The 15,456-nt window shown below is 47.6% G+C and overlaps 1 protein-coding gene across 7 annotated transcripts in view; it reads left to right on the top strand.

Annotated features, from left to right (window-relative positions):
- Positions 1-15,456, top strand: part of enox1 (ecto-NOX disulfide-thiol exchanger 1) — a 305,533-nt gene that overhangs the window by 199,243 nt on the left and 90,834 nt on the right. For all 7 annotated transcript variants that reach the window (XM_069889622.1, XM_069889619.1, XM_069889617.1 and 4 more), the window contains 2 exons: positions 4,091-4,303; positions 14,409-14,515. In XM_069889622.1, coding sequence (XP_069745723.1) covers positions 4,091-4,303; positions 14,409-14,515 — 320 coding nt within the window. The remainder of the gene's footprint in view (positions 1-4,090; positions 4,304-14,408; positions 14,516-15,456) is intronic.

The raw sequence follows: 15,456 nt of genomic DNA on the forward strand, positions 1-15,456 counted from the left end.
CTGCAGCTCTACAGTCCCTACGGACAGCTGTAGGGTTCCTGTGCCTGAACTAATTGCATTACAGCACAAAAACTGGCCATTCAGGACACTAAGTACCCATCTACACTAATCCCATTTACCAGCACATGGTCCATTTGTGGTCTCCTCCACATTAGAGGGACTGGATGCCGACTGAGAGGTCACTTCGCTGAGCACCTCAGCACCGTCAGCTGGTATAGGAGGAAGTTCCCAGTGGCCATCCATTTCAATTCCCACCTCATTCCCTTGCCAAAATGTCTGTCCATGGTCTCATGTACTGCCAGACTGAGACCAACTGCAAATTGGAGGAACACCTCATATTCTGTTTGGGTACCTTCTGACTGGATGGCATTAATATTGACCTCCAATTTCCATTAGACCATCCCACCCATCTTTCCCTATGTCTCCTTTCCTCTTTCTCTCTCTCTCTTTCACACCCCTTTTTGCTCTGTCTCCTTTCCCTCAGCTCTGCTTCCACAGAGCCAAAAACAAACCCTCCCCACTCCCAGTCAATTCTCACCCTCTCCCATCCATATCCAATTTGCACCTTTTGTCTGTTGGTCTGTACTCCTTCCTCTTCTCTTCTCCCCAGCCACCATTCAGGCACCTGTCTGCTTTTTACTCATTACCTTGAAGGGCTCAGGCCCAAAATGTCAGTAATATATCTTTGCCTCCTATGGACACTGAGACGAGTTAAGTTCCTCCAGCATCTCTGTGCTTTTATGTACCCTTCTCTGCTTTGGCGATTCAGATGCCCATCAGGATACTAACATGTTTTGAGAGTACCTTCCTCCACCACTCACCTCGGGCAGGGTGTTCCAGATTCCAATCAACCCACCCCTCTCTTTTTTATATTTCTCTGATATGTTGGAGGGATCTAAGATCCAGGTGTTCCTGATTTATCTCAGTACTTCAAATCTGGCAGATAATCCAGCATTCAGTTTCACCAGTGTTGGTGCTGAAGAGTCTGGACTCAGCTGTGTGGCCCTCGAAACATCTGCTACCTGCTACAACTGCACCAGTTTGGGACTTGCAATTGAGGAATTCAAAAGTGGAAGTGCCAGTAACTAGTCAAACTCTCACCAGCAAAGACCAAGACAAGATGTAGCACCGTTTGGTGCATCCTTCTTCAAAAAACATGGCCTCCTCTCTGTCACCATCAACTGAGCCCTTACCCATAACTCCTCTATTTCTCGCACATTCGACCACTAACCCTAGATGCAATATGAGCAGGATTCCCCTTGTCCTCACCTACCACCTCACCAGTCTCTGCATTCAACATATACGGAATTTCCATCACTGACAACATGATCCCACCACCAGACACTTTTTCCCTTCTCCTCACCTCTCTGCTTTCTGCAGGGGCTGCTTGCTCCATAACTCCCTCGTCCACTCATCCCTTCCCATTAATTGCTTCCTTGGTACCTTCTGCTGTGACCACACTTGAACCTGCATCTCCTCCCTCACCATCATTCCGGGCCCCAAATAGTCCTTCCAAGTGAAGCAACACTTAACCCGTTAATCTATAGGGGGCCATCTACTGCATCTGGTACTCTCGTGGTGGCCTTCTCCACGTCGGAAGACCGGACACAGGCTGGGAGATCATTTTGTTGGGCACCTTCGCTTTCTCCACTGGTTGGCCAGGGATCTCCCAGTGCCCAACCATTTCAATTCTGCACCCTACTTCCAGGCCAACATGTCTGCCCACGGCTTCATGCACTGTCAAACCGAGGCCACCTGTAAATTGGAGGACCTAATATTCAGTCAGGGCACTCTCCAACCGGATGACCTTAGCATCAACTTCTCTGGTTTCTCTTAAGGCTACTCCCCGGTTTCCCCCTCTTCAACATCCCTCTGTCTCCTTTCCTCCAGCTCTCCACTACTTTCCCCATCCATTCAGAGAGCTCTGCACATTCCCTCCCCCTCCCCCCCATATCGCCTGTGATCCTGTGCTCTCCCTATTCCTCCCCCCATCATTTTATTCAGGCACCTGCCTGCTTTTTGCTCGTACCTTGACGAAGGGCTGAAGTTGAAACATTGGTTGTATATCTTTATCTTTGCTATGTAAAGTACACTACATGACTTGCTGATGTCCTCCAGCATTTTTGTGTAAACTCCAAGTAATGGTAGCTTGGGCTTGGATATTGTGGAATCCTCCGATGCTCAAGGTGTGGCTCAGAATTGTTGAGCACTTTTGAATTTGATTATCATGTCTACCAAGATGCAGTGAAAAGCTTTGATTTGCGTGCTATCCAGGCAAGTGAACCCAGAATTAAGTGTATCAGATAGTGCAATAATCAAACAAAGGTCAAATTTGGAATTGCAGTTCATGGTGCAGGATATAAAGTAAAGTACAGTTCAATGGTGCAGAGACATTAGTGTAGATTGAGTAGGTGGAGGGGAGGTGCTCAGGACTTGTGGGAGTGAACATTGATGGTAATTCATGAGAAAAGCTTGAGGTGAGCTCCCTCATTGACTCCGCTGCTGGCAGAAGTAATTATTGCCACTCCAGTGAGCATTGGAATGAAAGCTAGCTTTACAAACTGAGCCATTACCTGTGAAGCTACAGAGAGAGAGAGAGAGAGAGAATATTAATCACTGAGTCACTGGTTCCTGTGGGAGGGGATTTAGCCAAGTTAGAGCAGTAAGAACAGGCAGTTAATCTTTTCAGGAAGACTATTAATGCAGAGGTGAGGGGGTGGGCGTTTTGATACGTGGTTAACAATGGAATGTTTACCAGCCGCACTCTGAATCACAGTCACACAGCATAGCAACAGGCTCTTCGGCCCAGAAATTCTGTGCTGACTATCGAGCACACATTTACACTGAACCCATTTTTATTTTCCCAATGTTCCCAACAACTCTGCCCCCTCCCACCCCTAGATCCCACCACTCTCCCACACACCAGGGGAAAGTTGCAGTGGACATTTAACTCATAGCAGTCCAGGATGGGGGAAGAAACAGGAGCACCAAGAGGAAAGTCTTGGGGAGAACAAGAGGGCATAGGTTGAAAGAGATCTGAGGGGTAGGTTTTTATCAGTGGTTGATATCTGGTACACACTGCCAGAGGACATGTGGAGGTAAATGAGGTCAATCACTTACATTATATTTAAGAGATATTTAGACAGACATCTAAATAGACAAGGCAGATAAATATATAGAGCAGACAAAAAAATTGCTGGAGGAACTCGACAGTCAATGTTTTGAGTCGTGAAAGGCTAGCGGGAAGGGGGTGAATGTATGTATATGTAAAAGGGGGAAAGAAGCTGGGGAAGGCCCCAGAGATGATAGGACAGGCAATGTGAAAGGTGGAGAGACAGGTAGAGAGGGAAGCCATTAGGAAGGGAGGGGGAGGGTGTTAGAGAAAAGACAGAGGAGGGCAAAATAAATTAAGTACCGGAGTAGATAAAGACAAGATGGGTACAGTGGAATAAGATGGGGGTGGGTGTTCCCTAAAATTAGAAACCTCCAGTTATTGCTATTAGGCTTAAGATTGTCCAGGATGAATATAATATGGTGCTCCTCAAGTTTACGTTTCACCTCACCCTGACAGTGGCTGAAGCTGAGGACAGATATATCGTAGAAACAGTCGGGGGAGTTGGCTGCAGGAAGCTCAAGTTGAGACATAAAGACAGAGTGCAGGTGTTCGGTGAAGCAGTCACCCAATCTGTGTTTGGCCTCACTGATGTAGAGGAGACCATCCAGAGTACCCCGAATGCAGTAGAAAACAGAAGGATGATACGGGCTTAGTTGAGTAAATAGGATTGGTGCAGCTGGGCAAAGGGTTGGCATGAACTTGGTGGGCCAAAGAGCTCTGTGCTGTACAACTCTCTATGGGACAAGCTCCACCAAGTCAGCACTTGAGGTTGGGATGGAAACCAGGTTGCTGGAGCTGTAAGGGGTGTACAACACAGTTGGATGTGCAGGATGATGTTGAGTGTTGTTATCTGACTATCACTGGGAGCTCAAATTGATTTTGTTGTCAGGCTGTGAAAAAGGATGGCAGCATCAAGCAAATTCCCCAAGTTCTCCCCGCTTTGTTTATGAATCACAGAGCCTTCTTCCTTTGCAGATGAGAGCAAGTTCACCGAGGCCACCACAGTGCTGTTGACCTGGTTTGAACGCGGGGAGGTGTCACGGCGCTCGGCAAACAACTTCTACTCCATGATCCAGTCCGTCAACAGCCACAGCCGGAGACTGATGAGCGAGAAGGCGGTTCACGAGCAAGAGATGGAGGATGCAAAGGAGCGCTTCAAAAACGCCCTCTCAGGGATCCTAACTGGACGTAAGTATTCATAGTTTGCCCTTCTCCGTTGTGTTTGACTGACTGGGTAAGTACTCTTGCTGCAAGCTCTAAAGCATGGGCTCAACTTACAGGACTAGAACTTCAGGTAGGAAATCTTTCACTTCCTCTCGTCAGTCAGAAGTCATTTTGTAAGTAAAGGAAAACTAATAAGGCTGCAGATGCTGGAGTTTTGGACACTGAGTACACTGTTCGCTCAGGTACAGCTGTTGTTTAACACATTAACCACAGCAGAGTTACACATTACACCATCATAGGCTTAGCATGTCAATGTGGAATTGGATGGATGAATGAAAGTTCATGATCAAATCCCCACCTGTACAATGTACAGAAACAATAAAAATCTTGCTGTGACTTCCAAGTTACATCAAATGCATTTACTCAGATTAAGAGTAATTAGGAATTGGACAAAATATAATAAATATAAATGAAAGAGAAGAGAAAATATAGTCAATAATAGTACAGGTGACTAACCTTTTACCTGGGATAGTCGGGACCAGACATCTGCTGTTGTTCGGAATCTTCTGGATTTCGGAATCATTTTAAAGTGGCGACCCCATTAAGTAAATGCAATGTTTCGAAATCTCATAATGCACAGGGTGTTAAATGAATTTAGATAAATAAAGACCATAATATCACTAGCATGTTTTTTTTTTAATTTTAAAGTAAAATTTCAAAATAAAGCTAGCTCAGACCCCTATCCCCATATTCTTATGGGGGATTATGGGTAACAAAGATGGCCATTGCTTCAGCATTGAGCTATCGCCAGCTGCTGCCGTGAGTGACCTCCAGGCTCAGCAGCACTGCACCCCTGCTACTGCATCGTGAGTTACACGGCGGGGGGGGGGGGGGGGTGTTGTGGGTGACTGATGGACGGCTGGGGATGGGTGCGACCAACAGACAGCAAGGAGCAAGGAGCAAGGGAGGGGACTGACAGATGGCCAGGGTTGAGGGGGCGACTGATGGATGGCCAAGGTCAAGGGAGGGGCCCCTTGGGTGACCGATGGATGGCTGGGTGTGGGGGAAGGTGACCAACAGAAGGCCAGGGGCAGGGCGGGGGGAGCAGTGAGGCAATTGGGCATTTCCGGTGCTTGGAATCCTGGATAAATGTTTAGGAACCTGTGTTCACAGTTGGTTTGGCTAATAGTGCAGAAAATGTACTCTGTCCATAATCTGGATAGATTTTTCGCCTCCTCAAAGTAGTGTGCTTCATGTGATATGGGAAGGATCAAGAGCCTGATCACTGCAGGAAAGAAACTGTTCTTCAACTTAGAGGATGGTATGTTCTTGGAGAGTTAATAGTGCCACAAGGTAGACTGGGACTGCTTAATAGCCCCGCGACCTGGACTGGGACTGCTTAATAGCCCCGCGAGCTGGACTGGGACTGCTTAATAGCCCCGCGAGCTGGACTGGGTCTGCTTAATAGCCCCGCGAGCTGGACTGGGTCTGCTTAATAGCCCCGCGAGCTGGACTGGGACTGCTTAATAACCCCGCAAGGTGGACTGGGACTGCTTAATAGCCCCGCGAGGTGGACTGGGACTGCTTAATAGCCACGCGAGGTGGACTGGGACTGCTTAATAGCCCCGCGAGGTGGACTGGGACTGCTTAATAACCCCGCGAGGTGGACTGGGACTGCTTAATAGCCCCGCGAGCTGGACTGGGACTGCTTAATAGCCCCGCGAGGTGGACTGGGACTGCTTAATAGCCCCGCGAGGTGGACTGGGACTGCTTAATAGCCCCACGAGGTGGACTGGGACTGCTTAATAGCCCCGCAAGGTGGACTGGGACTGCTTAATAGCCCCGCGAGGTGGACTGGGACTGCTTAATAGCCCCGCGAGCTGGACTGGGACTGCTTAATAGCCCCGCGAGCTGGACTGGGACTGCTTAATAGCCCCGCGAGGTAGAACGTGAGCTGACAGAAGTTCGGGCAGGTCCCATAGCCAGCTCCCAAGAAGCCTGAGGTCATCCCACAATGAGCAGGAATCGATACCATAGAAAGCTGCATTCAAAAATAATTGAGATGTTGCTGATGGTTGTGAAATAATTTGCTGGGCCTGTCTCAGGCTGTTCATGAGTTTGGAATCCTGGTAAAGGCAGCTGATAAACAGGGGCTGGTGTCTGACCAGTTGAGTGGATGTGAACTGCAGGCTTTGTGTGAGGAGCCAGTCCCACCCTGGCGAGAGAGTCCTGCCACTATCGAAACATGACCTGCTCCACGACAACGATGATGACTTAGTCGTGTCCCCATTGGTTTACTATGGACTTCTGGAATTTGCTAGCAGAAACCGTGTGATACAAGTGGCAACCAGAGCCTTACTGCCTCTTTTCTGCTGGATGTGAAGAGGCTTGTTCACTGGAGTCCTATTGAGAGACCACTCTGTTAACTCAATTGTTACAAACTTGCACATCTGCTTATCATCTTGGAGACGAGGTCATTGGAGACGTGAAGCACACACACACACACACACACACACACACACACGTCAACCACTGCAAGGACCTTGCACTTGTCAAATGAGCAACCACTGGATGACCTTTGCACTGGTGTGCAGAGACGGTGATGCCTTCCCTTGGGTGAGGAATGAATCAGCTTGTAATTGGAGGCAAGTGTTGGCTCACTCATGTCAGGCTGGAGGTGGGTAATTTTCAGAATGGAAAAAAAGTTGAAAACGTTGGCAAGAGAATCAAATCGGTAAGTCCATTATCTGTGGAAAACTTTCAGAATATTTACCCCAGCCCAACCCAGATGCAAGAGATTCCAAACACTATAATCTACAGAAAAGAAGTAAGCTGCAGAAGCAACCTTGCTGGTCAGTCAGCATCTGTGGAGGGAAATGGGCAGTGGCTGTTTGTGGCTTGATCCTGCCTCGGGACTGGGAGAGAGAAGACTGAGGGGATCAGGGAGGTTGTTTCTTCACTGCCCACAGCTCCAGTGTTAGGATACAAACACCATGGATGAAAATGATGCAGATGTTTGACAAATCTTGATTACCACAGTTGGAGTATTCAAAACCATTCTGAGCATCACACCTGCACACTTGTTTTATCGGACTTGCAGTACGGATTTTCCAAGATATAATCTGGACTAAATAGCCAGGGGAATTAGACAAACCAGTGCTGTATGTTGCCAAGACAAAAAAAAACCAAAGCGATAGTATATATAAAATGAAAGATAAATAGTTGCAAGTAGTGGAAGAAAAATGTGACGTTTTAATAGTGCAGACACCTGATTTGTGTATTCCTGAAGCACACCTGGATTAGGTTGGAGGAAATAAAGTGAAGACTGATTCTGGACACACATAGGACATTAGTGGAGTTACCCCTGAGCTCCCACTTACTCACCCTGGGTCTTTCGACTGTGACTGGCTTCAGATCCTGGCAGCTGTTTCCCACTGCTGTAACTGACCCCTGAGTGGCCTCTGGGTACTCATCCTTGGTTTTGCCACTGGAACTCTTCCTCCAATCCTTCTCCAACATTGGGGAAACAGCACTGATTATGTGGACTCCATTCTAAAGTGCTCCCAACTGTAGAATCAATCCAGTTGATGAAATTTTGGATTGCTTTTGACCAGTTGAGTTTATTTTTATTTAAGCACCTTGGGGGGGAGAAAAAAACCAATGGAGTGGTGTGAGTTTTAAAAAGAGCTCTAAAAGGCACAGTGATCTGTTGCCTGCATGCTCTTAGAACTTGTGACTTACACAACAGGACATTATAATAATTCTTGGATGCAAGCATAGGATATCACATCAGAAAACCTTATAAACAAAGTTTAGTTAAATTTTATTAGTGGCCTTGGGTAGAGCAGCAGGTAGTGACCTCTGCCGCTGTTTGCCTGGAATTTGCACATTCTCTCTGTGACTGCATGGGTTTCTCCTGGGTGCTCTGATTTCTCCCACCTCCCCCCCCCCCACCCCCATCCCAAAGTCACCCAGGTTGGTTCACTAATTGGCTGCTGTAAATTGCCCCCTACTGGGAGATAGAATCCTATTTGAAAGATCGGAGAAGTGAGCTGGCACAGAAGAGGTGTTGAAGCCAACATAGATCAGCATTGACTGGTGCAACAGAGAGGTGTTCCTGCTCCCATTTTGTTGTGCACTTGTACAAATGGGTGAAGAACCTGAGGAAGGATGGTGGGTATGTGAGAGAGAACAGATTCCAGTAAAGTACATGGGGGAAATGGGATGGCCCTGAGGGCTGGCGTAGCATTGAATAGTTTCCCATTTTATCAGTAAAGTACAAGAAGTAATCTGGAACTGGAGTTGTGACAAAGTCGGCATTTGTTGATAGCAGAACTTGAATATAGTGAGGAGATTTTAACAATGCAAAGTGTATCAAAAGTACAGGCTCTTGGCAAGTTGTTGGCCAAGACTGAAGCTAAGAATTTGTCCATGAGAAACCTCCATTGTCTTGAGGTAATTGGAAAGTGGAGCATTTTGCAGCAACAGGAGCGAAGGTGAACAATGGACAGCACAATTAGCACACAGAAGCGAAGGGAGTTGTGCGATCAGCTGACACAGTGAGATGAATGGCCAAGGCTGGTTAAGCCAGAGGATCATATGAATCATAGGATTGACTAGATGGCTCAAATGATTTTTTTTCAAACTATGGTAAACTACACTTCTATTTCTCTTATTGCTTTCTGAGCCTTGCCTCACACCTTGTCTGAAGTTGTTTGCCTGCTGCGTGTGGTTGAATTTAACAGCCAGCAGTTCTGCATAGTTTGGGGGCAATCTCGTGATTAAGCATTTCTGCTCATTTCTGACCAGAGGCAGTAGATGCACTGCCCATGATGAGTGGTGGGACTAAATGGTGATGTCATAAACCTGGTGCTGGAGGGGTTTGGGGCCTTGCTGCTTATTTAGTTCCCACACAATATGGCTTGTGTATGTATCGTGTACATAGTCTGGAAAAAGATTGGCCATTTAAGGAAAAACAGGTCCCCTGTACTGGTATTACCCACTTCCTGGCATGTGGTCGCCAGCTTCACCTTGGATCATTTACAATGTAGTACGTTAGCCTTCCACTTCCACCAACACTAGGAGCTCCAAGTTGACAGAACTTGGGAACCACAGCTAATGGTTTAAGATGTGTTAACTTGAGTTGAAGAGTGGAAGACTCAAAACTGTTTGACATGAAGCACAGAGACCAGATCGGGGCTTGAATCACCAAGGGGGTCATGAATCACCCATGGGCTTCCACCCTCCCAGACTGTGGCCTAGAGCTAACAGCGAGCTCTCAGTTGTTGGAGGCAGGCTCAGGAAAATATTAGGTTTGTCGTGGTCCCTTTCCTGGAGAAGACCTCATTTCTCAGTCCCTTCCCAAGCATATTATGTTCAGGTCCAAGAAATAAATGAGCATCAACCCCTTGCAATGGAGGAGGTCCATTACCCCATGGCCCACTATTCTTGTGAGAGTATACCTGTCCTGAGCGTGGACATTGGTGACTTCAGGGGTTTTTACGAGGCTCTAAAGGCTGTGTACGGCCCCTCACCCCAAGTCCAAAGCCCAGTGCGCAGCTCAGACGGCAAAGTCCTCCTCAGCGACAAGATCTCCATCCTCAACCGATGGTCAGAACACTTCCAATCTCTTTTCAGTGCCAACCACTCAGTCCAAGAATCCGCCCTGCTCCAGCTCCCTCAACAGCCCCCAAGACTAGAGCTGGATGAGATCCTCACCCGGGAAGAGACATATAAGGCAATTGAACAACTGAAAAGTGGCAAAGCAGCAGGTATGGATGGAATCCCCCCCAGAGGTCTGGAAGGCTGGCGGCAAAACTCTGCATGCCAAACTGCATGAGTTTTTCAAGGTCTGCTGGGACCAAGGAAAGCTGCCTCAGGACCTTCGTGATGCCATCATCATCACCCTGTACAAAAACAAAGGCGAGAAATCAGACTGCTCAAACTACAGGGGAATCACGCTGCTCTCCATTGCAGGCAAATCTTCGCTAGGATTCTCCTAAATAGAATAATACCTAGTGTCGCCGAGAATGTTCTCCCAGAATCACAGTGCAGCTTTCGCGCAAACAGAGGAACTACTGACATGGACTTTGCCCTCAGACAGCTCCAAGAAAAGTGCAGAGAACAAAACAAAGGACTCTACATCACCTTTGTTGACCTCACCAAAGCCTTCGACACTGTGAGCAGGAAAGGGCTTTGGCAAATACTAGAGCGCCTCGGATGCCCCCCAAAGTTCCTCAACATGGTTATCCAACTGCACGAAAACCAACAAGGTCGGGTCAGATACAGCAATGAGCTCTCTGAACCCTTCTCCATTAACAATGGCGTGAAGCAAGGCTGCGTTCTCGCACCAACCCTCTTTTCAATCTTCAGCATGATGCTGAAACAAGCCATGAAAGACCTCAACAATGAAGACGGTGTTTACATCCGGTACCGCACGGATGGCAGCCTCTTCAATCTGAGGCGCCTGCAAGCTCACACCAAGACACAAGAGCAACTTGTCCGTGAACTACTCTTTGCAGACGATGCCGCTTTAGTTGCCCATTCAGAGCCAGCTCTTCAGCGCTTGACGTCCTGTTTTGCGGAAACTGCCAGAATGTTTGGCCTGGAAGTCAGCCTGAAGAAAACTGAGGTCCTCCATCAGCCAGCTCCCCACCGTGACTACCAGCCCCCCCACATCTCCATCGGTCACACAAAACTCAAAACGGTCAACCAGTTTACCTATCTCGGCTGCACCATTTCATCGGATGCAGGGATCGACAACGAGATAGACAACACACTCGCCAAGGCAAATAGCGCCTTTGAAAGACTACACAAAAGAGTCTGGAAAAACAACCAACTGAAAAACCTCACAAAGATAAGCGTATACAGAGCCGTTGTCATACCCACACTCCTGTTTGGCTCCGAATCATGGGTCCTCTACCGGCATCACCTACGGCTCCTAGAACGCTTCCACCAGCGTTGTCTCCGCTCCATCCTCAAAATTCATTGGAGCGACTTCATCCCTAACATCGAAGTACTCGAGATGGCAGAGGCCGACAGCATTGAATCCACGCTGCTGAAGATCCAACTGCGCTGGGTAGGTCACATCTCCAGAATGGAGGACCATCGCCTTCACAAGATCGTGTTATATGGCGAGCTCTCCACTGGCCACCGTGACAGAGGTGCACCAAAGAAGAGGTACAAGGACTGCCTAAAGAAATCTCTTGGTGCCTGCCACATTGACCACCGCCAGTGGGCTGATATCGCCTCAAACCGTGCATCTTGACGCCTCACAGTTCGGCGGACAGCAACCTCCTTTGAAGAAGACCGCAGAGCCCACCTCACTGACAAAAGACAAAGGAGGAAAAACCCAACACCCAACCCCAACCAACCAATTTTCCCTTGCAACCGCTGCAACCATGTCTGCCTGTCCCGCATCGGACTTGTCAGCCACAAACGAGCCTGCAGCTGACGTGGACATTACCCCTCCATAAATCTTCGTCCACGAAGCCAAGCCAAAGATACCTGTTCTCCAACCCAGTCTGCAATAACCATTAACCTTCAACAACACCTTCCAGACCCACAACCTCTACCAGTCAGCAGGTCCGAAATAGCAAAAGCAGAGGAACACCACACCACTGGAAGTTGCCCTCAGAGCCACACACAGTCGTAACCAGGAAAATTGTCACCATTCCTTAATCCTGGAACTTCCTCCTTACAGGTATACCCCATTTTACGAATACTTGCTTTACAAAAATTTGGTTTTACCAAGAAACTTGTGTTCGCTTTTACAAAAGGATTTGAATGGGTTTTCACTTTTACAAAAAGAATCTCCAATGAGTGATGGGCCTTTGCTTTACGCCAGTGATTCCCAAAGTTGGTGGTGCCGCCCCCTGAGAGTGGAAAGATCCAAGGGGGTAATGAGGGAGAAAGGGGGCAGTCCGAACGTTTGTTCATATCTTGGTGGTGACCTGGTCTGCAATATTGGGCTTCAACATTCCCAGCTGGGAAATGACGAATCCACTGGGACATCTGGCCACAATCCTACTGCAGCAGAGTGTACCAGTCACCAGACACTGGTCCACCCCTTCTGACACTGCAGTTCCACCACTGCTCCCTGCAGGGCATCGATCGATGCATGCAGGGCTTCGGTGCGGCCTGGAGGAGGCATGGATGGGGGGGGTGGTCCAACCCATGCCCTTTGCAGACAGATCCCTTCCAGTGTCCCACCACTGTGGCAGTAAACTGGAGCTCTCAGGGGACTTGTGACTGTGGGTGCCTTCATATAGTCCAGTAACTAGAGTCCAGTAACTAGAGCCCAGTCATTCAGGTCCCTAATCACAACCTCTATCATATGCCATCTGCCTGTGACTGTAAATCCCACTGCAGCAAGGAGGGGCCTGTCATTCAGACAGCAGCTTCTTCCCAAACCCACAGCCTCAGACTGCTTCCTGACTGGATAATACCTGCTTCCGATGGAGTATGCTCACGTCTGATCTGGAGCAGCCTTGTGACCACAGCTCAAACTACCGTACGTTGACCAGCCTGCACGCTAGCTGCGTGCCTTCGTTCTCTCTGGCCCAGGTTTCCCCATTGGGGAGCAACACTGCAGCAGTGTTTACACTTCAGATTTTAACTGGGTGATCTGGTGCTTCTTTAATTGCAAGGATTCGTGTCAATGCCACAGGAAGACTGTCAGCAGCCAAACAATCCCTCTGTGGCTCCCCTTACATCCTGTGAACTCTGAATATTTGAGGATGGACACAAGATGGTGGCCAATCTCATCCCCTTACAAGTCCACGCTATCTGACCATTCCATCAGCTTACGATACTCCTCCAGCATGCCGGCCAGGTTGCCGAACCCAGCAATATCTTTGATTGACCAAGATACTCTGTCCCCTGAACACATGGGGCCCTTCATTTTAGCCTTTTGTCAGAACATTGCTCCCACCCAATTGCCCGGTTGTTTTTCCTTGAATCATTCTCGTAATGGCAATCTGTGGTAGGAAAACAAGCTCGAAGGGTTCAAATAGTGAGTCCTCGCTACGTGTCAGTACGAAACAGTGAACTTTATTTACACACGACACTATTATATAACAGGAGACACACACACCCCCACATGCAAACCAGTAATGTTCTGATACAAGTTTGTTAAACAATACCAGTTAATTTGTAGGTTCATACAATCAGTACCTACTATCGCAGGCAGGGCACACCAATTCACAGGATGATGTGTATTTATCTCCAAGTTACAAGGGCGAGTCGCAATAGTTGTTTTAATACCAAGAAAGAGGTGTGTATTTGTTGTATGTGATGTTGGGGGGTGGGGAAGGAGGGGCGCTAGGGATGTGGCCTGGAAGCCAAGGAGTGGCAGCCCAAAAAAGTTTGGGAACCACTGCTTTACACCATTTTGGCTTACGAAAGGTTTCACAGGAACACTCTAGTTTTGTAAAGTGGGGTATACCCGTGTTTGTAGGGACGGGCAATTAAAAGCTGACTCAGCCTGTGGCGTTCACATCCCTTGAGTGAATAAAAACTAATCAAATCCTATACTGTTCCCATTTTATTTTCCCCACATTCACATCAACTCCCCTCAGATTCTACCACTCACCCAACCACTGGGTGACAGTGGTCAGTTATCCTTCTGACTGGATGTCTTGGGGATTTGGGAGGAAACTAAAGTACTCAAGGAAACCCACCCAGCCACAGAAAGAAAGTGCACTCTCAGCACAGACAGCTCTGGAGGTCAGAATCGAACCCAGGTCTCTGCATCTGCAAGGAAGTGGCCCTATCAGTTGTGCTACTGTGGCACTCCAATTGGAGGCCAGAACCATGTTACAATTGCACAAGGTGCATAAACTTGGTGGAGGCACTAAGGCTTGAGAAGAGACCATCATCAAATACATGCGACACTGTAAGTATAACAGAGACATTAGTTGGCAGCTTTAAAGGCACCATGTCATCTTGCTTGTATCTTATGGACATGTTGAACGGTTATAAGCAGCCTGTTCTTGCTGAGGATGACCCACTGCCCCTAATGATGTGTAGAAGCAGCACAATTCTTGCCCCAATGTGTCTCTGCTTTGATTTTGCGTTTCTGATCAAATCGTAAACTGGTTGTTTTGTTTGACTTCCTTGTTTACCAAAGTTGAGCAGATTGTGGCCGTTTTCAAGGCTGCTTCGAAGCAAAAGGCATGGGACCATTTCTCCAAAGCTCAACGCAAGAACATTGATGTATGGCGAAAGCAAGCTGAGGTTGGTAAACTAATCTTCTTCCATTCCTCTCAGTACCGCCCGCTTCTCAACTGTATTTGCTTACCTGAGTATTATAGTTTGCTGTTAGTATTCAATACATTTCTGTCAATCAAACACATCAGTGTTTTCAGCTTGTTTACAGCTTGTGTTAATGTGCTTAGGGTTGTGCGTTACTCTTGGAATCTCCGCAGCCAAATTATTACATTTCATCATCAACAGGCCTGCTCCACTTAGGAGCGTGAGCTGTCCTCAATTCCTCGTATTTCCTTTCCATGAGGAGGTCTGGGCAAACTGTGTTTCCAAAAGGAACCGATGGGCATGCTTGACATTGGACTGACATTAGACATTTGACATGAGATGGCGAAGAGATCATTTTTCCCTACTCTTTGCCCCACTTCATTTCTCTCCCCCACCCCACCCCCCACATTGCCATGGCATTGGATGAAAAATATCTAATTGTCATCAAATGAAAGCATTTGATATCTGAGCAAGTGGCCATTTAACTCCACCAACAGCTCCCAGGTGTGTTGTGGTCTGCACATGTCCCAAACAGCAATTTTAACCCATTGCTGTACTGACAAATACTTAGCTTCTACCCTCACCTACTCTTCCTTAACTTCTTTCACTTTAACCTTGGAACATTTTTCTTTTCTCTAAATTAAAACATTTTCTTGGTGTTTTTCACAATTGTTCATGGGCTGGGAGATATTCCATAAAAGCTAACTTCTAGGTAGTTTGGCCTCTGGTTTGAATTGTTGTTATTTAGATAGCACAAAAACAACTTTTAATGCCATGTAACCATTGTTATGGCAATGAAGGAGACCCATAGGTTCTATGCTGGCTCCCAGCAGACCAATCCCATCAGTCTGGGGCTGAGGCACTGCCACACTGCCGGGAGGAATGGTGCTGAGAGAAGGCAGTACCGCGGGAGGGGAAGGGCT

This window comes from Narcine bancroftii, chromosome 7 (genome assembly GCF_036971445.1).
Source record: "Narcine bancroftii isolate sNarBan1 chromosome 7, sNarBan1.hap1, whole genome shotgun sequence".
NCBI lineage: Eukaryota > Metazoa > Chordata > Chondrichthyes > Torpediniformes > Narcinidae > Narcine > Narcine bancroftii.